The sequence below is a fragment of the Mustela lutreola genome, chromosome 8 (assembly GCF_030435805.1).
Source record: "Mustela lutreola isolate mMusLut2 chromosome 8, mMusLut2.pri, whole genome shotgun sequence".
Classification (NCBI taxonomy): domain Eukaryota; kingdom Metazoa; phylum Chordata; class Mammalia; order Carnivora; family Mustelidae; genus Mustela; species Mustela lutreola.
The window spans coordinates 95,037,884-95,065,169 of record NC_081297.1 but is presented as its reverse complement, the minus strand read 5'-3'; the positions used below and the strand labels follow the sequence as shown (position 1 = coordinate 95,065,169).

General features: G+C 41.9%; 1 protein-coding gene across 18 annotated transcripts in view; it reads left to right on the top strand.

Moving 5' to 3' along the window:
• The window catches only part of APOLD1 (apolipoprotein L domain containing 1), a 52,212-nt gene extending 26,949 nt beyond the window's left edge, over positions 1–25,263 (top strand). For 3 of the 18 annotated variants that reach the window (XM_059186025.1, XM_059186022.1, XM_059186021.1), the window contains 5 exons: positions 7,873–7,939; positions 10,212–10,440; positions 11,559–14,084; positions 15,140–20,200; positions 21,478–25,263. In XM_059186025.1, the coding sequence (XP_059042008.1) occupies positions 20,198–20,200; positions 21,478–22,221 (747 nt within the window). In that variant the 5' untranslated portion in view covers positions 7,873–7,939; positions 10,212–10,440; positions 11,559–14,084; positions 15,140–20,197 and the 3' untranslated portion in view covers positions 22,222–25,263. Of the gene's footprint in view, positions 1–872; positions 995–7,872; positions 7,940–10,211; positions 10,441–11,558; positions 14,085–15,139 lie in introns of those variants that run through there. The other 15 variants (XM_059186032.1, XM_059186029.1, XM_059186026.1 and 12 more) reach the window with 15 other exon arrangements.
• Positions 25,264–27,286: the final 2,023 nt, after the last annotated feature.

Genomic DNA, 27,286 nt, shown 5'->3' with positions numbered 1-27,286 from the left:
TGTCCATGTCCTAAACCCCAGAACCTGTGAATATGTTACTGTATATCAGAGACTTTACAGATGTGAGTAAGTTAAGATCCTGAGGTAGGGAGGTTATCCTGGATTATCTGGTTGGCCTGATGTGATCACAAAGGTCCTTATAAGAGGGACACAAGAGAAGTAAGAGTCAGAGAGGAAGGTGATGCGATGACAACCAGAGATGCAACTGATGATCATTGGCAATGGAGGAAGGAGACACAAGCAAAGAAGCACAGGCAGTCACAAATGACAAAAAAGCCCAACAACAACAACAACAACAACAACAACAAACCCTGCCAGCACCTTGACTTTACCTGAAAATGGATTTTGGACTTCCAACCTCCAGAACTACTAGAGAGTAAAGTTGTGCTGTTTTAAGTAACCACATTGTAATTTGTTGCAGTGGCCACAGGAAATGAATACACTTTCCATACTTGAGGGAACCTGACTTAGTAGATCTTTTGTGTCTTTGGAGAAGGCGATGTAATCTGATGGGTGAAACTGGAATAATAAATCGGACACGATTGGCTTGTTTCATTTTTCTTCCTCTCTGGGAGCCAGTCAGCCCAAGAAAACACAACATCTGCCTTTTCCAGGGCAGGGCTACACAGGTGCACTTGGGGATGTTGGGTTTGGCTGGTTATATCTGTACAATTGGGTGGTTCAGTATTAGGAGGCTCATTTGCCTTTCGTGCTAAACTACATTCTCCAGTGGCTTTTTATCAGGAAAGGTGATATTTTGGTTCCTATTTACAATTTCTTGAATTATTTCTCTCGTGTATAATTCAAGCATGGTAAAAGGGTGAACTCAAAGATAATGGATTGAATAAAAATGATGCAACCTTCTCTTCCAGCTCCAAATTCTGTAAGGAATGGAAAAGGTAGATGAAGAAAATCAAACTGCATGGAAAACAAGAGGGGAAACTTTCCAGGGACCAGCAATTATGACAAAAATGTCTGCATGTCATAGGACCAGGTGAAGAAAGTCTACCATAGCTAAAACTAGAACAGTGATTTTTTTTGCTGTAAAATATAGGAAGGACACCCTGAATGCTCATTGCCCCAAAGGGATAGATGCTATCAGCAGGGAAATGTTCAAAGTTCAAATAAATTGACCAATTCAGGTACCAGAGAAGGAATATCTAGATGGTTTGATCCTTCCTCACCACCCCTTCAGCCAGATGATAGTCATGGCAGTATCTCTCGCCCATGGAAAGAAAAATGGCAAGGAGGGTGAGAGTAAGAAAGTAAGGAAAGACCCCACCTTCAGGGTCTAGTGGTATCTGGGAAGAATGAGGACAACCTGCACCAGAACACTCTCTACCAAGGTATAACCAGTGATACCTTCTATCCTTCCTCAAAAGGATAAGGTTAGATAAGGATAAGGTTAGATAAGGATAAGGTTAAGATAAGTAATAGAATGTAGACCTAACAGGGGATGTCTTCTATAGAGATGAGCAAAAAAAATGAAGAATGCCAAACTTGAAAGGCCACCGTGAAAGAGATGGAAGAAAGGCAACAACAGATGGTCACAATTTCTGAGAAAATGGAGTTAGTAGAGCAAGAGGATTAGGACTTTACAATAGGTTATGATTTGTGTTGTGAAAGAAATGTGAAGGTTTCATACACTTAAGTATGAATAAACTGGAGATTATGGAACTTGTTGAAATAATAAAACGGCTAAATCAAGTTTGCTGAAAAACAAATTAACAAACTGGAAAACAGAGCTATGAAATCCTTTATAATTAAGATTAGTGAAAGATCCAGAATTCTAATTTTTATCTAATAAGAGTTCCAGGGGCACCTGGGTAGCTCAGTCGGTTAAGTGGCTGACTTTATTTATTTATTTATTTATTATTTTTTTTAAGTGGCTGACTTTTGATTTCAGCTCAGATCATGATCTCAGAGTCCTGGGATAGAGCTCTGCATCAGGCTCAATGCTCACTGGGGAGTCTGCTTCGGAATACTCTCTCTTCCTCTGCCCCTTCCTCCTGTTATCTCTCTTTCTCTCCCCTTCTCTCAAATAAATAAATAAATCTTAAAAAAAAAAAAAAGAAAAAATATAGAGTAGGGAAGAGAGGCAGAGCATTTAAGTAAGTCTGGAAAGAAGGCTTGATTGAAAGCGCCTACAAATAGTATGAAATTTATGAATAGAAGAGATAAGGAAAGAAGCTTAAAATCTTCCAGACAAAACAAATAGAAGGCCTGTAAAGGAGGGAGACTCAAACCAACATCAGATCTCTCATCAACAGCACTGTATTAAAAAGGAAAATCAAAAGACAAGTAGGATGGTGAACCTAATATTAAGATTCATAAAATGCAAATAAAAACAATAATGTGAAAAAAAAGAAAAAAAAAACAAAACAATAATGTGATGCAATTTTTAAGCCATCTCGGCAAAAATAAATTTAAGTATGATACCAATTGTTGAGGGCATAAAGCCATAGGACCTACTCTGTACCACTAAGGGAAGATAACTGGTTTGTCCACTTCAGAAAACAATTTGGTCATGTCTGGAATAGTTACAAATGCACATAACGTAGCCATAGGATTCCACTCTGAGACATTCACTCTAGAGAAAGTCTTGCTACAGGAAGTCAACAAGACTCAGAAGAAAATATTCAGAGCAATTGTTAAAGTAGAAAATTCTATTGTTAAAATAGAAAAATTGGAAGCATGCATTAGAAAATGTATTAGAAAAATGAGTAGTTAACTTGGGTTCTTTTCTTTCTCTTTCTCTCTTTTTAATTGTTTTTTATGTTAGTCCCAATAGAATACATCATTAGTTTTTGATGTAGTGTTCTGTGATTCATTGTTTGTGTATAACACCCAGTTCTCCATGCAATCCACCCTCCTTAATACCCACCACCTGGCTCACCCATCCCCCACCCCTCCCCTCTGAAACCCTCAGTTTGTTTCCGGGTGTCCATAGTCTCTCATGGTTCATCTCCCTCTCTGATTTCTCCCTGTTCATTTCCCCCTTCCTTCTCCTAACGTCCTCCATGCTATTCTTTACATTCCACAAATAAGTGAAAAGAAGGCCCATATGCAACCCAATGTTCATAGCAACAATGTCCACAATAGCCAAAATGCGGAAAGAGCTAAGATGCCCTTCAACAGGCAAATGAATAAAGAAGATGTGGTCCATATACACACTGGAATATTATGCAGCCATCAGAAAGGATGAATGCCCAGCTTTTGCATCAACTTGGATGGGACTGGAGGAGATTATGCTGAGTGAAATAAGTCAAGCAGAGAAAGTCAATTAACTTGGATTCTGTTTATGAAAAGATTACTACAAATCAATCTGATGAGATTATGATTAAGCTTGAGCTTCACATTCAGCATGGTGATGACTTTCACCAATGTAATATTGAATGAAAAAAGCAAATTGTCAAAAGAAAATACATTCAGTAAGATATAATTTATATAAAATTGGAAACAACCAAAAAAATACTATGTATTGATTCAGGATACATATGAAGTAGATAAAACCTAACGAAATGCATGGAATGATAAGCACCAGATGCAGGACAGTGTTTACCACTGCAGAAAAAAGAGGAGGATGTTATCACTAAGAAACAACAAATCAAAAGAAGTAACTAGAGAACATTTGCATCAAACAATTAAAATCTTAATTTTTTTTTATGTTTTTCACATAGGAATTTTATCTCCTGCTTTAAAGATTTTATTTATTTGACAGAGAGAGATCACAAGTAGGCAGAGGCAGGCAGAGAGAGAGGAAGTGAAGCAGGCTCCCCACCAAGGAGAAAGCCCGATGCGGGACTTGATCCCAGGACTCTGGGATCATGACCTGAGCTGAAAGCAGAGGCTTTAAACCACTGAGCCACCCAGGCACCCCTTAATTTTTTTTTTAAAGATTTTATTTAGGGCGCCTGGGTGGCTCAGTGGGTTAAGCCGCTGCCTTCGGCTCAGGTCATGATCTCAGGGTCCTGGGATCGAGTCCCGCATCGGGCTCTCTGCTCAGCAGAGAGCCTGCTTCCCTCTCTCTCTCTCTGGCTGCCTCTCCATCTACTTGTGATTTCTCTCTGTCAAATTAATAAATAAATAAAATCTTTTTTTTTTTTTTTTTTTTTTTTTAAAGATTTTATTTATTTATTTGACAGAGAGAGATCACAAGTAGGTAGAAAGGCAGGCAGAGAGAGAGAGGAGGAGGAAACAGGCTCCCTGCCGAGCAGAGAGCCCGATGTGGGACTAGATCCCAGGACCCTGAGATCATGACCTGAGCCGAAGGCAGCGGCTTAACCCACTGAGCCACCCAGGCGCCCAATAAATAAAATCTTTAAAAAAAAAAAAAAAAAAGATTTTATTTATTTGTCAGAGACAGAGGGAGAGAGAGCGAGCGAGCACAGAGACAGAGGCAGGCAGAGACAGAGGGAGATGCAGGCTCCCTGCCGAGCAAGGAGCCCGATGTGGGACTCGATCCCAGGACCCTGGGATCATGACCTGAGCTGAAGGCAGCTGCTTAACCAACTGAGCCACCCAGGCGTCCCAAAATCTTAATCAAAGATATTGAAACATATAAATCCCATATATGTTGTGTATATATATCCAACAGGTAGAGAAATACCATTTTCTTTAATTCACATAAAACATGTACAAAAATTGAGCATGTGGTAGGACTGTTTTCCAACCTCTATAGTATGTGGGTCCTGTATACCAGGGGCCAGAGGTTTGGGGATTATAGCCTGACTCCTACCAGCATCCTAATCTGGGGCTCTAAATTCCTTTTGCCCTCAGGAGATGTGCAAATATCGTTTTCTATATGTAACATGATACCAAAAGATTTGGGAAGCAGATCCTTGACTATAAAGAAAAGCTCAATAAATTTCAGGCCTCATGCAGTGACTACAATGTAATAAAATTAGAAACTGAGAATAAAAAGAACTATCCTCAAATCTATACACTTAAAAATTAAGACTACAAAGAGACATTTCAATAACTCTTGGATTAAAGGGAAAGTCCAAATAGAAGTAACATTATTTAGAATTTAACAAAAAAGAATACTATATATTAAGTAAGACCCATGGAATGGAACCAAAGAAGGAAATCTGTAGTTTAATTAATTAATTTTTAAAATTTAATTATTTATTTTAAGTTGTCTTTCTACCCAGTGTGGGTCTCAAACTCATGACCTCAAGATCAAGAGTCACATTCTCCACCACCAAACTGAGCCAGCCAGGTGCCCTGGAAATCTGTAATTTTAAATGTACTTTTTTAGAAAACAAGAAAGAAAATAAGTGACTAGAATATTAACCCAAGGAGCTAGAAAAGTAACAAACCCAAAGAGAGTAAAAGAAAGGAAATACTGTAGATAAAATGGGAAACTCGGGAATATACATCTGACTTTTTTTTTTTTTTTTTAAAGTAATCCCTACACTCAGCCTGGGACTCGAGTTTACAGCCCCGACTTCAAGTCACATGTTTCAACAACTGAGCCAGCCAGCAGCCTCCATCTTTTTTTTTTTTTACATTTTTATTTGCTAACTCTGGCAACCCTAAAATTAATGAAAACAGAAAATGAAGTTAGGTTTTTTGGGGGGTGGGGAGCAAGCAATTAGATAAACTTTTAGAAAGTTTAATCAAAAAAGAAAAGATAAACTTGACTTTGGGATAGAAAGAGACATATTATAGAGATTTTTCAGAGTTACTAGAGAATACCATGTGTAATTTGTGTGCCAATATGTTTAATGAGATGGACAATTATTGCAGATAACTTAAATGTCAAAAATTGAATCCACAATAAGTAAAAAATCCAAAATACACCAACAACCACAAAAGAAATTGAAATGACTGTCAAAGGAATACCCACTAAAGAGGTCCATGGTCTAAATGTGGTCTGTGTTTTACAATGAATTCTCCCAGGCAAAGAACAGATAATTCTCATCCTATCCAAGCCTTTTCAGAGCACAGAATCAAATGGAAAGCTATGTGACTCATTTTATAATCCTGATGACAAGGACAACACAACAGAAGAAACAGACTCAGTCCCATATAGGAGCACAGAAGAATCAATCACTCACTCAACAAGCAAATCTAATTTAGATGTGTTCTGAAAGAATAATGCATCATGACTAATTAAAATTTACCATACAATGTAAGAATCATCTAAATTAAAATTGTTAACTAGTTTACCACATCAACAGATTCATTTACTAAGTGTTTAATGAGCTCCGGTTACCTACCAGGCACTGTACTGGGAACTGAGAAAACAACAGCAAACCAGCAGCTTTAAAAAATGTTTAAGTCAACTTTATCTGAAACCCTATCATAAGAATCAGAATTCAGTAAATCTTTCATTTGAATAAAAATGTAATCACTTAAGTAATAGTAATTTCCTAAACTAAAAATGGGCAAAAATTCAAAATGAGTTTTAAACAGAGACTTTTTTTTTTAAAGTCTCTAGTTCAGGGGCACCTAGGTGGCTCAGTCAATTAAGCATCGGACTCTTGATTTTGGTTCAGGTCATGATCTCAAGGTTGTGAGACTGAGCCTTGCATTGGGCTCAACGTTGGGCATGAGCCTGCTTGAGATTCTCTCTCCCTCTCCCCCTGCCTCTCCCCCATTTTATCTCTTTCTCTCTTAAAAAAAAAAAAAAAGAAATAAAAATAAAAAGTTCAGCAGTAGGTGTGATTGAAAGCTGAATCAACTCTGAGGAGAACCCACCACATCAAGTGGTGGAGTGAAATAGTACACAAGAGAATAAAATCAGGCAAATGTTTTGGTGAATGGGTATTTCTCATTGCTTCTGAAGGATGTGGTAGGCTAGGAAAAAAGGGATTGGTAGAAAGGATTTTGAGGGGGTCCATACGGGCTTTCTGGATATACAGGAGGGAGAAGAGGTCCCCTGGACACACTGGCAATGGAGGGCTGTGAATTAGCGAATGAGGCATGTGATAATTAATTCTGTTGTCAGTTTGCTAGGCTGTGGTGCCCAGTTGTTTAGTCAACCACCAGTCTAGATGTTGCTATGAAGGTTGTTTTTTTATTTTTTAATTTTTAAAAAATATATTTAAAAATATTTAAGATATTTAAAAAATAAATAAATTTTATTTATTTATTTGAGCAAGAGAGAGAGAGAGCACAAGCAGGGAGAGTGGAGAGGGAGAGGGAGAAGCAGTCTCCCACTGAGCAGGGAGCCAGAAGTGGGGCTTGTCCAGGAATCATGACCTGAGCTGAAGACAGATGCTTAACTGACTGAGCCACCCAGGTACCCTGAAGGTTATTTTCTCAGAGGTGATTTACCTTTATATCAATAGATTCTGAATGAAACAGATTACTCTCCACCATGTGGGTGGGCCTGGTCCAATCAGTTGAAGGCCTCAAAAGCAAAGACTGAAGTTTTTCACAGAGGCAAATCTGCTTCCAGATTGTACTGTCTACTCCAGCCTGACTTTCCAGCCTGTCGATTTCACACTCAAAATTGCAACATCAACTTTTCCCTGAATTTCTTGCCAGCCAGCCTGCAAGAAGTTCAGACTTGCCTGCCCCACAATTGTGTGAGCCAGTTCTTTCAAATAAATCTTTCTCTCTGTGTATATCTTATTGGTTCTGTTTCTCTGGAGAATCCTACTACAGGGCAGAAGAACAAAGTCTGTGAACAAATGAGAGACTGACTGGAGAGACATGAAAAGATCTGTTCTCAGATGAAACTGTCCCTGTAGTTCAGAACTGTATTGGAGATGACTCTGCCAGAGGGAAAAGTCTGAGTGGTTGCAGGGAGTTTGGTTTATGTTTTGGTGCTTTTATCCTCCCTGTGATACCAGCAGCCAATTTCTCAGATTTCTCTTTATCCGTTCTTTTCCATCAAATTTGTTTCACCACGGAATCCAGAACTGGACCCGTGTGGCTCTTCATAAGCAGTTTCCAGATTTGCTGCTTCCCATGGCTCTTTATAAAGGTGGGCATTTTGTGAGGATAACTCCACACCATCTGAATTTCTTAATATGGCTAATCTCTTCAAAAGTTTTACATTTTCCTCCATTTAGTTTAAGTTGTTGAGTGAGCTTCCCTCCTGCCTCTGCAATTGCTTTCTGTTCTGTTTTCTGGTATTTGTTTTTACCTGTAAAATACACCTACAATTTACCATTTGAATTATTTTTAGGTGTGCAGTTCAGTGGCATTAACTACTTTCACAATGCTGTGCAACCATCACCACCACTGATTTCCGGAACTTTCACATCATCCCCAGTGGAAGCTCTGCCTCTGTGAGGCAAAAACTCCTTCTTTCCCTCTCTTCCCAACCCCTGGTAACCACTCTTCTACTTTCTCTTTATGTAAATTTGTGTAGTCTACCTACCTTATAGAAGTGGAATAATACACTATTTGTCCCTTTTTAAAGATTTTTTTTTTTTTTTTTTTTAGTAAACTATACCTGGGGCTTAAACTCACAATCTTGAGGGCAGTAGTCACACACTCTTCCAGCTGAGCCAGCCAGACGCCCGCCATACTTGTCCTTTCTACAGTTGCTTTTTAGTTGAATAAAAACTTCTCCCAGGCAAGAAAACTATGAAATCTTCCAAAAATTGTTGCCTACACCATCATCTCCAAAAAAAACTCAGAGACTAGAACCTAGACTCATGTTTTCAGGCAACAAGACCACAGCTAGAAGGTTCTCCAGGGGAGGCCTGAAGCCCAGTTCTGAGGCAATTCATGATCCCTTTGTGGTGCACACGTTCACTACAGACCATCTTGTGGTGGTTGTTGGTCCACCGAGCCACAGCAAACGTCACCCCTCTTCCCAGAACACCCCACAATCTTCAGCTAGAGCCAATCCTGCATTGATATCAGTCAAGGGAGCAGGCCCAGGGCTTAGAGAAGCACACTGAAGAACTCACTCTACACTCCCTCTTCTCATCCACACTTTAAACATAAATGATTTGTTTTGCTTAACTTTTTTTTTTTTAAGATTTTATTTATTTATTTGATAGGCAGAGATCACAAGTAGGCAGAAAGGCAGGCAGAGAGAGAGGAGGAAGCAGGCTCCCTGCTGAGCAGAGAGCCCGATGTGGGGCTTGATCCCAGAACCCTGGGATCATGACCTGAGCTGAAGGCAGAGGCTTTAACCCACTGAGCCACCCACGCGCCCCTGTTTTGCTTAACTTTTTACTGAAAAACAAAACAGATTAGAAAATGACACAAAACAAATCACTATAAAGAGAACATCTTTGTAACCACCACCTGAGTCAAGAAATAGAACCTTGTTAGCCACCGCAGAAATTCTTTTATGTGTCCCAGCCCCATCTCAACCCCTTGTCTTCCCCCACAGGTAACCTTTCTTTTGGTTTTTTGAATTACTTTATTGAGATATAATTCACGTACCATGCAGTTCATGTATTTGAAGCGTGGGATTAAATGTTTTTTAGTACATTCACAGAGTTATGCAACCATCTCCTGACTTTTCTAGAACTTCCTTATACTCAACACATATAGGAAAGGCAGAAAAAGCTTAATTTATCAGCTTTCAAGATACTGAATTATTTTTCTTCCATACTTAAGAAGTGAACTGGTTAGTTGAGTTTTTTGTTGTTGTTGTTTTGGTTTGGGTTTTTGTTTGTTATAAGTAGGCTCCATGTTCAATGTGGGGCTTGAACTCAAGATCCTGAGTTTAAAAGAGTCGTGGGCTTTACTGACTGAGTCAGCCAGGTGCCCCTGTTTTGGGCTCTTTTTTTTTTTTTTTTTTTAAGATTTTATTTATTTATTTGACAGACAGAGATCACAAGTAGGCAGAGAAGCAGGCAGAGAGAGAGAGAAGAGGAAGCAAGCTCCCCCCTCAGCAGAGAGCCCGATGCGGGGCTCGATCCCAGGACCCTGGGATCATGACCCGAGCTGAAGGCAGAAGCTCCAACCCACTGAGCCACCCAGGCGCCCTTATACTCATAGTTTTAAATATAGTTGATGAGTTTCATCTATTGCAAATTATTAGTGAAGCCCAAATTATCTCATCTTGGCCAGAATTGCCTCCTGGGTCCCTTTGAGAGCTTTCTTGCGATCTGATATGATGAGCTGCTATCAAGCATGTCAGAAACCTTGGTAATTTAAATAATGTGATATTGTTGTAGGACCAAGCAAATAAATTAATAGAAATATGGAGACTTAGTAAGTCATAAGGCCATGCAGTAGACATCTGTTGTTTTTTTTTTCCCCCCAACATTTATTGCATTTTTCTCTAGGAACAGTCTCCCAAAGTGTATTTTGGCTATCACTGCTCATTCCTTCCGCCTCACTGAAGTTCGTTGAGAGGGACTGACAGCATCATCAGCTCTAGCTGCTGCCTTGATGGACTTCAGCCAATCTGCCTATCCTATCACATTGTTTAAGTGACTGTTCCAGAGACGGGTCTGACCAGAGTCCACGAAAGGCAAGAAGACATTCACTGGGTCTTCTAGGCTAGGTGTTGGGGTAATTTGCCTTCCTTTTGATATTAACTTTCTACTTCTTACCATACATACATATTATTAGAAGAATAATAATCTATTTTTCTTCTAATCTAATCTATTATTAGAATAATTAGATTATCTAATAATCTAATCTATTATTAGAAGACACAGAAAGCAAAAAGCCATATTGATAGATTGATAATTGGGTCCCCTGATGTCAGGACAACAAACACCATGAGTATAATTAAAAGACAAACAACTGGATGAAAGTAAACATTTCCCATATATAGATCAAGAATTAGTACCCAAATCACTGTGAACCTTCTACATGTGGATAAGAGAAAAGGCAATCCAATAGAAACGTGGGCAAAGGATATGAGCAGAAAATTCACATAAAAGGATACAGAAAAGGGAAAAAACCCCAAACATATGAAACGTGCTCAGTTTCACTCATAAGCAAGAAGGTGCATTTTAAAATTAGGGCACAAGTTTCCAAAGCGTGGACATATCATACGTAGTTCAACCATTTCCCTAGATGATGGAATTTAGATTATTTTTAATTTACTACACTCAGTGCACAGTGGACATCTGTCTTGCCTCCTTGAATTTATTTCTACTTCTGAGATATTAAAACTTGCAAGCTTAAACCTAGAACATGATAACAGACATCTTGGGGTCTGGGCCCCAAACAGAAGTTGTGCAGGATGTGAATGTCCTCTGCAACTTACCATCAGAATGCTCTTTGGATTTTATTCTTAATCATGTGCTTAATCTAATACACTTAGGGACTCCTGGAACTTTTTCTGGTCAGATTAGTTCAAACAGTCAGAAATTGTTCTCTTTCCTTGAAATAAAGCTGATTGAAGGATTACATTGTCTGAATAGCTGTAGGATTCAGAAACTCCTTTATAAAGACTTACTTTATTTTTAGGTTTAAAAATATTCATGATTTCTCTTGGATTAATGGTCTAAACGGGCATGTTTTACTGGGGCCTTCCTTTCTTGTTTATTGTTGCTGTAGCTTGTTTGTTGCTCATTGTACGTACGTTCCAGGGAAAGGAAGTTGTTGACTTTGACTCTCTGCCCAGGAGGGAGAAAAAATATTTATCAAATTCAAAATATGTATGTCTTTTTTTCCAGCAATTTCACTTTTAGGAATCTCTCCTACAGAAATACTCACCTGTATACAAACATACACATGACTACACCCAAGAATAGTCACTGTACCATGATTTGTAATAAACAATTCAATTGAAGATATGATAAATGGCCACCAGTAAAGGAATGGGTAAGTAAATCATGACCTGCCCATAAATTGAGTGACAGCTACATATATCATCTTGGACAAAAATATATGTATATAAGAAGGTCCTGGGCGTCTGGGTGGCTCAGTAGGTTAAAGCCTTTACCTTTGACTCAGGTCATGATCCCAGGGTCCTGGGATTGAGCCCTGCATCGGGCTCGCAGCTCAGCAGGGAGCCTGCTTCCCCCTCTCTCTCTGCCTGCCTCTCTGCCTACTTGTGATCTCTGTCTGTCAGATAAATAAATAAAATCTTAAAAAAAAAAAAAAAAAAAAAAAAAGAAGGTCCGGGGAGGAAAAAGAACTCACTCCCAGGTGGTTCAAATAAAGAGATTTTTAAAATAAGATTTTATTTATTTATTTATTTATTTATTTATTTATTTGACAGAGAAAAAGAGAGCTCACAAGTAGGCAGAGAGGAAGGTGGGGTGGGGGGTAAGAAGGCTCCCTGCTGAGCAGAGAGCCCAATGAGGGGCTCGATCCCAGAACCCTGAGATCATGACTCGAGCTGAAGGCAGAAGCTTAACCCTCTGAGCCACTCAGGCACCCCTTTTAAAATGAAAAAAAAAAAAAAAAAAACCTTTTAAAAAAATTTTTGTTTATTTATTTGACAGAGAGAGAGCACAAATAGGCAGAGCGGTAGGCAGAGAGTGAAGGAGAAGCAGGATTTCCAGTGAACAGGGAGCCTGACGTGGGGCTCAATCCCAGGACTCTGGGATCATAACCTGAGCCAAAGGCAGACACTGAAGAGATTTTTCTAAAAAAAGATTTCATTTACTTATTTATTTGAAAGAGAGAGAGAGAGGCAGATGGAGAGGGGGCAGCAGACTTCCCGCTGAGCAGGGAGTTCAATGTGGGTCTCAATCCCGGGACCTGGGGATTTGATCTTCTAAACTGAAGGCAGACACTTAACCAACTGAGCCACCCAAGTGCCCCTCAAATGAAGAAATTTCAAGAAAGGGGTTACTGACAGAGGCTGAGCAGTGTTAGGCCGACAAAGAAGAGATGGGAAATTCCTACAGACTAGTAATAGTGGAAAGCCATTACCCTCCCTAGGGCTTCGGGTACAGGGGAGAGGACAGAACAGGAGCCCAGTGACATTTGGAACGATAGAGGCAGGGCCATCAATGGAACTCTAGACAAAAAGGGATGAATCTCCTGCAAGAGACAGAGCTGCGACTGGTGAAAGCAGGCAAAGAACACTTTGACTTCTTCCCTCCTATGCTCTGATCTCTTGCTAGTCCCTCCCATTGGCTGGCCCCAGTAAGAAACATCTGGCGAAGGAGGCTGAGTGAAACCATCCATAAGGGTCAGCCTGCTGGGACACGGAGTAGGACAGAGAGAAAGTCCAAAAAATGACCTTCGGGGATAAGAAAATGGCTAGCAGGATGTTTATGTTATATTTTTTAAGTGAAAAAAAAAAGTTGCATAGCAATATATACAACAGTATGCTACTTTCGTAAAAGAAACTCACAACACATATTTGCATAAACATTAGATAAGAACACGTGGCAAACTATGAACCTCAGTGTTGCTTCTAGAGGGTGAGAACAGATGGAGAAGGAAAACTTTCTAAATTTCTACATTTTTATATTACATAAACATGTTACAAAAAGTACTTCTCTGGTGGCTAGGGAAATCAAGATAACTATATTTCCCATGAAAACAGAGTATTTTTATAGTTAATGTGAAGACCAAGTAGGAGAACCCCTAAGTGATTAATAGTTAACTCCTTCATGGGCGCTGCAGAGAGAAACACTCCCCAATCCATGTTAATTATTATTATTATTTTTTTAAAGATTTTATTTATTTACTTGAGAGAGAGAGAGAGAGAGAGAACACAAGTTGCGAGGGAGAGGAGCAGAGGGAGAAGGAGAAGCAGACTCTTCACTGAGCAGGGTGCCCCATGCAGGGCTCCATTCTGGGACTCCAGGATCATGACCTGAGTGGAAGGCAGACACTTATGTGACTGTCCCACTCAGGTGCCCCTATTATTATTATTTTTTAAAGGTTTTTAAGTTTATTTTTAGCGGGAGAGGAGGGGGGTGGGGCAGAGGGAGAGAGAAAATCTCCAGCAGCCTCCATGATGAGTATAAAGCCTGATGAGGTGCTTAATCTCACAACTCTGAGATCACAACCAAGAGTCAGCTGTTCAACCGACTGAGCCACCCAGGCGCCCTACATGTTAATTATTTTAATGTTAAAGAGTAGATTTTGTATGCTGTAGTGTTGATTAGGTTTCTCTGTTATAAAGATGAGAACTCAAAGTCTTTCAAGGAATAAAAGGAAACTAAGGATACACAGATGGCTGATGGAACACAGTGATGGAGAAAAAGAAAAAGTGAGATTCTTCTGTTTGCTTCCAGGTAGGTCCCTGTCTCTCTCTTGTTCCCGGCAAACACACCTTCTCTGTTCTTTGGGGGCACATAATAGGCAAAATGTAGCTGACTCACAGATCTGGACTTCCATACTTCAGTTGTGGCCACTGAGACGAACTCAATTCTCTTTGGGTTCATTTTCTAAACTCCCAGGAGAAAGAATCGGATTGGCCAAGTTTGGTTCAGCTGGGTACCTCTGGTCCAGTTGGCTATAGTCGGGTGAAGCAGGATCATGTAATGTAGTACAAACACAGATCCTGGAATCTTCTGGAAGGAGATGAAGAGATACTGTTAGACCAAGGGTAGGGGTTATGTTCTTAAGCGACCTGTTCCAGATAAGGCAGAGAACATTATAAATTGATGAGTTAAAAATCACTTTTAGATTGTCCCATAGCTGAAAAGTAAAAAAAAAAATTTTCTGAGGGAGCCAGGAGTCAAGCCTGGTGCAGAGCTTCTTATAGAATATGCTTTCCCTCTTTTTCAAAGGTAATTTAAAAATTTTTTAGCATAGAAAGTAAAGGCAGAAATACTTTTTTAAAGTGCTAAATTTTAGGAAAAGTGGATTAAAAGTTATTTTCTCACATAATTCAAAAACAGATAGAGTTGAAATCCTACTATAGAAACCATTTATTCACTTTTTAAAAAGCAAATAACCAGAGCAGTAACAATCCACTTTCAGTGTATTGGAAGATACATCCTTGCTTCACTACAATGTTTAATGTGAAATGACTAAGTTCGTCTATAAAAAAATAGGCTTTGAGCAAAGTCAAAAAAGAAAACCAAAATCCAACATTCTCTTGCCTATAAGAGACACGCTAAAAATTAAACCCTTCAAGGAGTCTAAAAGTTGGGGGAGAGCTTAAAATTTATTATGCCTCTGTACATACAAAGCCAGCAGGTGTTCTAATCCAGGTTGCAATGATTATTGTATATGTGTGAGAACTTGAGAGATAATGACTAAGCTTGGGAAAGGTAGAGACAAAGGTAATAGTTTCCTGGTGTCCTGTCCTGGGAGATAAGAGAATCTTTATGGCTATTGGCAGGGTGTGGACTCAGCTGCAGTCTTTCTGGCACCAGCGGAAGAGGCTTGTGGTAAAGAAGATATGCTGTAATGGAGCCTATGGGGCAAATGCTTCTATGTTAATGAGGTAATGTATGTTTCACCCACGTGATCCCAGGTGTGCTGTGCATGTGTGCACACCTGTGGAGGGGGAAGGAGGACAAAATCAAACTGGCTTCAGGGAGACTGGGCCAACCAAAGAGCTCTCAGTGTCAGATTTGTCCAGAAGAAAAAGTAAGATTATATATTTTTTTCCAGAAGTGGAAAAAAAGTGGATGCTTTCTTTTTCTTATTTCTTTTATTCCTTAGGCATCGTTTTCTCTCTCCTCTGACACCCCACCATAATTTCCTACTGTAAAATTTCTTCTCCCTGAGTATAGGTAGTGTTAGTGGGAGGGTAAAGTTCTGTGACTATCTTGCATTTGGAGGCTGGAATGATTCACTCTCCCTCTCTCTACCCAGTGAAGACAGGGGATGGGCACTTGACCTAAGCTCGGCCAAGCCAGTGGTCACTCCTAGAATTTTGATGCGTAAGCTGATGCCAGTACAAGAAAGAGCAGGGGTTGGTCAGTGGCAACCAAACAGGCCATTCCAGCTGTAGGACAGCTGCTATCCTTCCAGCTTTGGTTTGGCAGAGCTCCTTGGTTCATTCTCAAGTGCGCTCGTGCAGACACATATCAATAGTTTCCAATAGTTTGATTATATTAGCCAGAGTGAGATGATTTCTATATTCCCAGAGAGACTCTAATTCCCGAGAAATAATTGAGGATAAAGAGAGTATATGAAATGGCTTGTGGTATCGTAGTTCATCTTGGAATATGTATCTCCTCCACAAGAAAAGCACTCTGGTAGACGGCCTGATGGTTTGCATTTCTTCCTCTTGCCTCCTGCTGTGGCAGGAGTTACTTCTTTATCCCATCTTTGTTGGCCATGTGACTTGGTTGACCAATAGAATGTAAGTGGGTATGCTAAGTACCATGTCTGAGCAGAAACTTTAAGGATGAGTTGCCAATTTTGTTTCAAAATAGATATTTTCTTGGGTACCTCGGTGGCTCAGCTGGTTAAGCACCTGTCTTCAGCTCAGGTCATGATCCCAGGGCCGTGGGATCCGGTCCCACATCAGATTCCTTGTTTAGTGGGGAGTCTGCTTCTCCCTCTGGCCCTCTGCTGGCTTCTGAGTGTGTGCTTGCTCTCTCTCTCTCTCTTGCAAAAATAAATAAACAAAAAACCTTAAAAAAAAAAAAGCACCCCAAAATACATATTTTTTCTTTTATCTACTCCATTCCGTCTTGGCAATACTTGCCAAATCCACAGTAATCTCATTCATTTACTTTAGTAACCTTCTAACTCATTTCTGGCCTTTTAACTGTGTTTCTCTGGAAACCGTCCTTCATACAACTGTCAGTGATGGCAAATCTAACCCTGTAAAGTCACAGATTAAAGCCTTCCCTGGCTCCCTGTCCTCCATATGGCATTTGAGAGCCATCAGGATTTATCTGTATATACCCTCTCAGCCTCATTCCTGGATAGTCCCAGCTTTATGCTTAGCCAAGTGGAATTGTCTAAAACATCTTGAACATTCCTCCATGCCTTTGTCCATTCTGTTCCCTTCTTCAGTCCTCTCCCTCCTAATTCTGTCCAAATAACATCTGTTCAACTCTCAAGTAGATACGCTTCCAGAAAGCCCTCCCTGGAACTTCCTAGGCATGCACTTTCACTCTGTTTCCTCAATGCACACACATCTGACACTCTCCACATCAACTTGAAATGATTTGTTCTATAGCTTTGTCTAACAGACTGCCATTTCCTGGGGGACAGAAATGGTGTCTTATTCAGGTTTTAATCCTCAAAATCTAGCATGATGCCTGGCACACAGTAGGTTTTCAATACACATTCACAGAGTGAAATAAACCAAGCAAGTGAATCATTATATAAGAAAACTGGGTTGTCTTAAATCCTACAGCTAGGATTCCTAAAAGCTAAGGGCATTTTAAAATGGTTCTTCTGGAAAGCAGTATAGTCACGTGTAACAAAAACTACAAAATTGTTCTCCTTCCTTCACTTGGGATTTTCCTATTTGTGAATACTCCCCAAAGAAATAATCCAAATGGGTAAAATGTACACAGATGTTTCAGGCAACTCTAGTTATAATTGTGGGGGGAAAAAAAACACACCAAACACTGGAAGCTCTCCAAGAGTCTAATAGGGAAATGACTAAGCAAACAATAGGATTATTACATAGCTATTAAAAATGACAGAGGTGAGGACTGTGTCAACATAGAGAAGTGTGTATCTGCAGAAACGTTAAGTGGGAAAAAGAACACAGACGCGTTTAAACAATAGTGGTTAAAGAGAAGTGTGTACATTAACAAACTTCAGAGGCCAGATTGGAAAAATGAAGATGGCTGGAGTTCACTGGTTGTTTTTTTTTTTCCCCCTGTGCATTCCATGAGTTGATGACAATAATAGTTGAGATATCATTGCAACATAATATTCTGAAAGTCCTCTGGTGTATAGTGATCTAAGTAACCTACCAGCTTACATATTCCAAGAGAGAATTTCATGCTAAATTCTCAAAAAATTATGAAAATAATGACATTTCTTTGAGAGAACAAAATACTTTAGTTTCTTTCTTTCTTTTCTTTTCTTTTTTTAAAGATTTTAAGAGAGAGATAGAGAGATAGAGGAAGCATGAGCAGGGGGAGAGGCAGAAGGAGAAGGAGAAGCAGACTCCTCACTGAGCAGGGAGCCTGATGCAGGGCTCAATTCCAATACCCTGGGATCATGACCTGAGCCGAAGGCAGACGCTCAACTGACTGAGCCACCCAGGCACCCCTGTTTAGTTTAATTCAACAAACAATTCTGAGAGCCTCATTATGTTCTAGAGCACTTATATTCACAAGACATTTATGAAACACAAGGACAAAATTCCTCAGATGGATAGGAGTTATTCTTTTCACTTACTTTTATTTGAGTGACTGTACATATTAGGACCTATTAACAAAAGAAAGTTTGAGAGACCTCATAGTCATGACTAGTCTCCAAAGAGGTTCTATGTATAGTGACTGAGATATACTGATAAAGATTAAAAGGAAAAATTCATCATCATATAATTCTAAACTTGTGTTACTTTACCCCTGTAGTGCACTGTGAATTAATATTTTATAAATCCTATGCTTAGTTTGTGAGTAGTAAAATACTGATATTGCAAGATATCAATTAAAAAAAACCCACAACTTTTTATAACTTGTTTGAGAAATGTTTCATTTTTATTTATTAAAGTTTTTTTAAGATTTTATTTATTTATTTGACACAGAGAGAGGGTATACAAGCAGGGGAAGCGGCAGACAGAGGGAGAGGGAGAAGCAGGATCCCTGCTAAGCAAGGATCCCAATTCGGGGCTTGACGCGGGGCTCAATCCCAGGGTCCTGGGATCATGACCTGAGCCAAAGGCAGATGCTTAACCAACTGAGCCACCCAGGCACCCCTCAAGTGTCCATTCTTATAAATAATTCAAAGTATTATGTTGACCATTCTCCTATACTTTCTCTTTCTTCATTACAAGTCTGTACTATGATTACTCGTGCCCCAAAGAAGATGATCCTTCTGTATCCCATTAAAATTCCTCATCCAAGAGATAAAAATTTAATCATAGTCATCTAAACCCCCAACACACAACAAAATAGCAAGGAAAGCTGGGAACTGAAGAATAGTTTATGGGGCGCCTGGGTTGCTCTGGTGGTTAAGGGTTTGCCTTTGGCTCAGGTCATGATCTCTGGGTCTTGGGATCAAGCCCCACATCGGGCTCCCTGCTCAGTGGGGAGTCTGATTCTCCCTTTCCCTCTGCCCCTCCTCCTGTTCATGCTTTCTCTCTCCTTCAAATAAATAAATAAAATCTTTAAAAAAAAAAAAAGGACTATGGTTGTAAGTAGTAGCAAATGGTGTTGTGTTGATAAATACCAAGCATAGTTAAAAAGGTGGGGAATTTAATTGTGTTCCAGAAAGAAAAGGCTGTTAAGACCTTCTAGATGAACCAGAGAGTTGGAACAATAATTAAGTGAAAAACCAACTTGCCCTTCCTCATTGGAAGGTGCAAGAACGAGAAAGATGATGTATTTGAGGTTTCCCGGCTGAGCTCCAGCCACTGATCTGAAGGCCCCAGAAAGCAGCCACGGAAGCTATACGCGTTTTCCCCTCCTGAATTACCCAGATAATTGCTTTTCAGCCTATGTTCCACTAACCTGGTACTAAAATCCGCTCACTTAACTATTACATGGGCCACAACTGCCACTTCAAATGAAAACCCAGGAAGCCAAATCGCAGCTGCTGTTGAAAGTGTATAATTAGCTCCTTGTGCAGCCTGACCTCACTGATTTCTCTGACGTATTTGGCCTGCCATGTGCCCTTTCTGAGACCTCCAGCATCTTCTCCACAGCTGGAGATGCCCCAAACTGCACGGAGCACTTCCTGTGGATGTGGCCTTACATTCTTAAGGCTGAGCGCGGAGTGGATTGCTTTTCAACCACGCTGCCTAATCATGCTTTTTAAAATACAACATGGACTATGAGTGGCTATATCAGACATAGGAGGGTTCCCGCCTTTCTTTTTCTTTTAAAAAATGATTTTGTAATGATGTCTTCTCAAGAAACACTATAATTGGTCAGCCTAGGGTGCGTTTTTTATCCTCCCATATAACGTCATTAGCTATTCTCAGGAGAGGAAAGGCAGGGTATGCCCCCTGGGAGAATGACCACACTTGTTTCAAGTTGGGGAAGAGCCTGTGGGTCTTTTCCTGCGTTTGGGGGAAAGCGAACACACAATGTTCGTTTCCTAAATACGGGATGTGCTGTGTGGCTGGCAGGTCATTTTCCACCATGTCACATCCTTCTGGTTGAAGGCAGCAGGGGCTAGGACAGGAAATGGCAAATTCTCAGAATGAGACAAGGCTTTCCCAGGGCAGTCATTGGTTCTCTGGGACTATAAAACATGCTCATCCAGAAACAGCCTCAGATTTTTCTTTCCTGGAGATAGCCAGAAGTGAATGGTAAGTGGGGGAGGCGAGAGGGATTCTGTCTAAAAGACAGTCATTGGAATTGTAATCCTGGGGTTATATCCTTGGTCCACTACATATTTTATGTGACGTTTCCTCATTTTGCTAAGAGGTGTCTTTGCCTGGGAATGTATCACTGGTGGGTGGGATAACCGGGGCATGCAAATAAAATTAAGACCAAGGAGTCAGGAGACAAGGATTCTAGACGGTTTTGTGAAGAATCAGCTGCATCTTGAACATGTCTGTATTTCGATTTTCTCATCTTTCAGAGAATAATGATTCTGCTCTGATACCTCACAGTATTGAAATGCTCTATTTCTATGGCTCATTTGCCACTTTCAAGAAGTTCCTAATAATGAGGAGTACAGTGGATATGAAGGTGGGACTCTCTAGCAACTAGGAAGGAGGTACCTTTACCCCAGAAACACAGTTCTCTTTCTTAGTCATCTTCAGTTGACTTCAACTTGATACGAGGTAGCCCTCGGTGAGTTGTTAAACAAAAATGTTGGGCACTTTATTTTATTCAGCCATTATCCATTTTTAAAGAAAGATTTCATCATAAAGAAACACAGTGGTATTAATTTAATGCAATTTAGTTTTAATTGTGCACCCCCCAAAGAGTGAGAATAGAAAAAATTGCCCAAAGGCCATCTTAGGCTTGATTCTAAAGTCAGAGCCTAGAAAAATAACAAGCAGGAGAGTCGCTTCAGGGAACCGTCTAACTTAGAAAGATTAGTTTCTTACATCCAAGAGACGGTATGATTTCTGAGTTTTGGGGGGGCTTGTCTTTTTCTCTCATCAGAGGGGAAAAAAAATGTCTTGCCAAACTCCTAGGATCCAGGTCTTCATGTAAGGGCTTTGTGAGCTGGTACTACCCAGCACTTGCAAAGTGCGATCCTTCCAGCAGAGCAGAGGCCTCTGTGTAGAAGTAGACTTCCAGAGCCACCACTCCCTCCTCCCTGAGCTTATGGAACAGTTAATCAAGTGCACCCTTAGCGCTCCCCCGGAGAGAAGCGGACCAGAGCCTCCCTCCCGCTTGCATGTGCGTTTTAAGGTCCCGAGAACTTGTGTGCCTCCTTCCAGATTCCAGAACCTGTCTCTGCGAGCTCGACACGCAGGCCTCGCCGGGCGGGGGCCTGTTTGTCGCCCCCCCCCCCCCCCCCCGGCACCGCCGGGGCTGTCGTGTCTAACCCGGGCGTGCGGGAGGCGCGAGCGGGGCGCGGGCGGGCACGGAGGCTCCGGGCTCTAACCGCGCTTCTGTGTCCCCGCAGGGCATGGAGCGGCCGGCGGCCCGGGAGCTGCAGGGCGCCGACGCGCTACGCCGCTTCCAGGGGCTGCTGCTGGACCGCCGCGGCCGGCTGCACGGGCAAGTGCTGCGCCTGCGCGAGGTGGCCCGCCGCCTCGAGCGCCTCCGCCGGCGCTCCCTGGCGGCCAACGTGGCTGGCAGCTCGCTGAGCGCCGCGGGCGCCGCGGCCGCCATCGTGGGGCTCTCGCTCAGCCCGGTCACCCTGGGCGTGTCGCTGGTGGCGTCGGCCGTGGGGCTGGGGGTGGCGACCGCCGGAGGGGCCGTCACCATCACGTCCGACCTCGCCCTGATCTTCTGCAATTCCCGGGAGCTGCGCAGGGTGCAGGAGATCGCCGCTGCCTGCCAGGACCAGATGCGCGAGATCCTGAGCTGCCTCGAGTTCTTCTGCCGCTGCCAGGGCCGCGGGGACCGCCAGCTGCTGCAGTGCGGCCGGAACGCCTCCATCGCCCTGTACAACTCTGTCTACTGCGTCGTCTTCTTCGGCTCACGTGGCTTCCTCATCCCCAGGCGGGCGGAAGGGGCCACCAGGGTGAGCCAGGCCGTGCTGAAGGCCAAGATTCAGAAACTGGCGGAGAGCCTGGAGTCCTGCACTGGGGCCCTGGACGAACTCAGCGAGCAGCTGGAGTCCAGAGTCCAGCTCTGCACGAAGGGCGGCCGTGGCCGCGACCTCAAGATCTCTGCTGACCAGTCCGCAGCGCTGTTTTTCTGAGAACATCCTTTCCCCTCATGACCGAGGCCAGAAACCATCCCCATGGGATGCTCCAGATTTGTAGCTCCCTCAGGAAAACAACACCAAGTTGGACGAGGAGCGGAATGCAAAGGATGAGAAAGACTGTTCTTGAAACTGGGGGGACGGAGGGAGTGCTCAGAGTCCTTCTTTTCCCATCACCGTGGCATCCTGCCTGGGGTTGTATGCTAGGGACATTTTACTTGCCTAATCCTATGGGCTATGTGAACTGACAACTCTTCTTCCTTTATCAAAACCGTTCAGTTGCCACACTGGTGGGCACCCCTGTATTAAAGTTGACTCAGGGTCCTTGCCCCAGCCCCGGTGGTTTGAGCAGAGGTTGGGGAGGCTGTGTGTGAGGCCACCCTCTGGGGCCCCTCTAAGACCCACTAGGCTCTGACGTCCTCAAAATGAGGAGGAGACACTAGCTTTTAAAACTTCTCTTCCAGAGTTTCTGAGTTTAAAACAACTCCAGAGTCTGGAGCAAATCAGGTCCCTCTGAACTGTGTAGCAGGGTTCAGGACCCAAGAGGGGCCTCTCCCATTCACACACTCTTCCCTCCACCCTCTGGGTGCCTGCTCTCAAATCCAGCCTGGGGCAGGGTGGGTATTTCTGAAGGGCTTCATAGCCAGACCTCTGGATATTCTGGGAGGGAAACCAAGTAAACAGTCATCTGAATCCCACCCCCTTGCAACAAGCTGCTGAGGCCAAGGATGATGAAGTGACGCACAACCTTCCTTACCCGCATCCTAGTGCACAGAAGAGAGCAGTGGCTTTGAGTTAGTCCTGGGTTTATTATAGGCTCTGTCACTACTGTGAGACCTTGGCCACTTAATTTCTCTGAGACTTGGCTTCCTGGTCTGTGAAACAGATGCTAAAGTCACCCTGTTTTAAGGTATTGAGATGAAGTGCCAAGCACAGTGTCTGACTCAGGAAGTGTGTGCCCCCTCCCCCCCACCCCCTCCGACTGGCAACATTAGCATCACGTGGGGACTTGGTAGAAAGGCAACTTCTTGGACTCAACAGTCGACCTAAGGAATCAGAAACTCTGGAGGTGGGGCCCAGCAGCTTGTGTTTAAAACAAGCCCACAGGGGAATCCTGATATCCACTAAGTTTTGAAGAGCACTGCAACAGATGTTGTTGGTTTCTGATCCCTTCGTGGGCGTTCATGAAGTCTCAAGGCCTCTCCAGGGGCTCCATGGTCTTCAGAGTCATTCACAGAAGGTAAAGGACAGACAGGGTCCCAAAAGTGAAAGAAAGAGTATGTGCAGGATCTGTCAGGGCGTCCTGGGGCAATTTCCCACCCTGGGAAGTAAGGGATATAACAAAATGCCCCTCTAGAGGGCAGTGTTGCCTACTCATTGTAGGAACTGGTACACAAAGGACCTTGAACTTAATGCAAATTGACCTTTGTTACCTTCTCTGAAGGCTGCTGGGCCTTGTATTTTTTTTTTTAATTTATTTTAAGTTTGTTATTTAATTGCTGTTTATTATTTGCATTTAATTGTATTTAATCACCATGCCACGTTTAGAAAATAATAGGAATAGCATGTTTCTGATTGGGAGGCTATGGAGGCTCTTTTTGGGAGATGACGCTGAGTTTTGCCTTCCTAAGGTGGGGCACGAGTTGGAAATAACATTGCTCTCCTTGAGTAAGTCTCTCTCCAGAAGAGGGGGAATTTTATTTCCTAGTGATCTGAGCGATCCTTTTAGGTAAACGTGGGAAGTTCTGAATAGAGAGACCACGGACGAATTTAGGCTTCCCAATGGAGGTTAGACTTGCGGGCTATAGAAAGGATGCAAGCATATTTATCCTGAAGGTACATCGCCAGCAAATAACACTTGACCCGAAAGCGAACCTATTTTGTTCGGGGAGGAAAAGAACCCATTAGAGGCATGAGAGGGAGGCACTCAGACCAGGGCAGCCTCATGTCTTGTGACATTATGTCTTGTGACGTTATGTCTTGTGGGTGATAGGCAAATAGCTTATGTGGTGATGTGTTATATTTTCACTTTGGGTGCTGTAGGGAATCTGCAAGCTGTCTCTAAGAAAATAGTTATCATTTCTTCAATTTCCATTCCTACAACCATAATGTTGAAAATACGTTGAAAAGCCTTTGGGAACCACACACCCAACACTTGGCTGTGTTATTTAATTGTTTAACATGCTTTACATTTACCCAGTCTACCCCCATGTTTCCCAGTGGTGGCAGAGTGTCTGAGGAACTGTAATCTCAGCGCTGGGGAGAGGGCTTAGTGGTTCTGTGTTTTTATTTCTCCTATAAATCGCAATTGATCCTTGTTTCTTTTGAAGCTGGCACTGGTTTCTTTTTAAACTGTATCATTTCTTAGACCACCTTGTATGAATGCTAGCATTTTAGATCACCAGAATGTACTTTACCTCGTTGTCTGGGTTGTGTCTCAAAGGCACAACTACTCCCTGACTCCATCTTTTATTAATGCTTAAGTTTGCATCATAGTCTTCCAATGGGTGTGTTGTTCCCTAGAAATTAACTGGGCATTTCAGGACGCAACAGGAGCAACAGCAGCAGCAAACTTCTCGTATCATTAGGGTATTTTGGGGATCTCAAAGTCATAAATTCCCAAAGTTATCATTCCAGTGGCCCCCTTTACATCTAAGGAAGAGTGTCTACTTTGGAACAATACTTTGCACATTATAGGAGCTCAATACATGCATTTAAATAATTTAATGAACTGCTTAGCTATAGTATTAGAATTTATTGGTAATGAAATGTTATCCATTCTTTTCTGGATCTGATATAAAAAGTGGAGCCTCTACCAGGATTTAGCCAAGTCCAGTTAAATGGATCCTAGAGACAAATACTTATTTATTTCTTTTGGGGGAATGCAAATAAGGCTTTTCCTTAAGGTCTTCATTCTGTAAACAAACAGATTGAAATGGTATGTTGCAAAAGGAAGAAGAGAGAGGAGTATTTAGATTACAAATGTACTTCAGAAAAATGTCCAAGCTTGAAAAATAAAAATTTTGTTCTAAGATATAAGTGCTTCTGTTAGTTTCTTGGGTTTATAATAGTTTGGATTTTTTTTTTCCCCACAAAAAGGAGGTTCATTTGTTTCTGCATTTCAAGGATTCAGTAAAACTACATTCTGTTCTATGAAAAAAATGATCCTTAGCAAACATTCTGATCTTCATTGCTCTGATGCCTTTGCCCTCAGGCATCTGTCATTTCCAAAATGGCAATTGTCACAGTGGAAAGTAGTTACTGGGAAAAAAAAAGGGAAGAGTGGTGTAGAAACCAGCCTAGATCAGATAAGGCAAACAATCAGTCAACTTGATATATTTCTCATTCAAAATCTTAGTGTGAAAAGGAAGTAAAGGGAAGTGAGACATCGCCATAAAACACTGTGCAGAGATTAAGTGGGGATATAGTTAAATGCAGCAATTTCTGAACTCCACATTTTTTCCCACTATAGCAAAATAAGTTTTTTCCTTTCATTGAAAAAAAAAAGGCCCATTCCATAAACTTTTTGACCTTTCTGTAATTAATTACCGAATCTCATGTCTGCCTGAATTAATAACTTTGAAAAGGGGCTGATGTGTAATCATGTTCACTTAGAATATTCAGTGTTGAACTGTATAAATGAACTTTTAAACTTTTTTTTTAAAGATTTTATTTATTTATTTGACAGACAAAGATCACAAGTAGGCAGACAGACAGGCAGAGAGAGAGAGGAGGAAGCAGCCTCTCCGCCGAGCAGAGAGCCCGATGTGGGGCTTGATCCCAGGACTCTGGGATCGTGACCTGAGCTGAAGGCAGAGGCTTTAACCCACTGAGCCACCCAGGCGCTCCTATAAATAAACTTTTAAAAAGTAATTAACTCCTGTTACAGGAATTCTCTTATTATCTAGAAGTCTCAGCAGTTTCAAAACCTTTGGATATAATTGCAATGTAGGAAGCAATTGAAAGGAAACCTAGAATCGGCCAAACCAGCCTTCACAAATCCCAAACACTAGAGAGAGGCAGAAAGGAGGAGTGAAGGCAAAACTCCCCCAGAAATTTCTAGGAGACTTCGCCTTGCAAGTAACTGATCTTGACCTTGCAAGACCTGTGGGAAACTGTAGTATTTTTAGCTAACAGTTCACTATTCCCAATATACCTAGGATTCAGTTTGTAAGGAAAAAAAGGAGGGTGGACATTGAGTGGGAGGTCTGGCAATCCAAAGACTGTGGTGGCCGCTGTAGTCTTTTGAGAACTTCTGGCCTGGATGTGATCTCACTGAGCACCAGCCTCTGAGACTCCACCTTGGAGACTCCCCTGGGTCCTCTGAATGTCGCACTTTTAATGACCATGCGGGGGAAAAAAAAATTGCTGCATTGGTGGGACTGTTTGCAAAGGCCAGCCCTGGGATCTTATCTTTGCTGAAGCATATGGCATTCCTGTCTTGACAAGTGTCCTTTTAGTGAATTGCAATAAATCTCTCCTTGTTGAGTTGACAGGAGGTTGGGATGGTGCCTTTTGCTCCTGCCAAACCCCTATTCGAGAAGGTAAACCCTGCTGTGGTCTGGAATAGGACAAAGAGGGAGCCCCAAGATCTGGAAATAATCCCGTAGCAACCAGAGACATGTTTAGAGGGGGGGAAATCATGCTGATGAAGCAAGACCACTGCAGGGGCAAAGAAGGAACATTAGGGATCCTCCGTACCCCCAATCATGACTGGCAGTAGCATTAAGTCATGAAGAGAAGGTCTTCCAATGTGTTCTTGCCTGCACAGGTAAAATTCGGCTATACCAAGCCACATCTGCAAAGAATGAGGTTTAATCCCATTTTGCATTTCCAGTGTAAGCCCAGGGCTGGAAGTGCAGGCAAGCCTGTGACCTGATTTGCCCTAGAACTTTAGCAATGAGTCACAGCCAAAGTCCTCTGGCTCCCAAATACACAGGGATAGCCACAGTATGGCTTGTTCCAGCATTTGTGGGGATGCAGTTGCCAAATTTACCCAAATTTTTGTAAACGGAGTCAGGGAGGGGTGATGATGTCTCACATCTTTCTTTTAGGTTAAAAT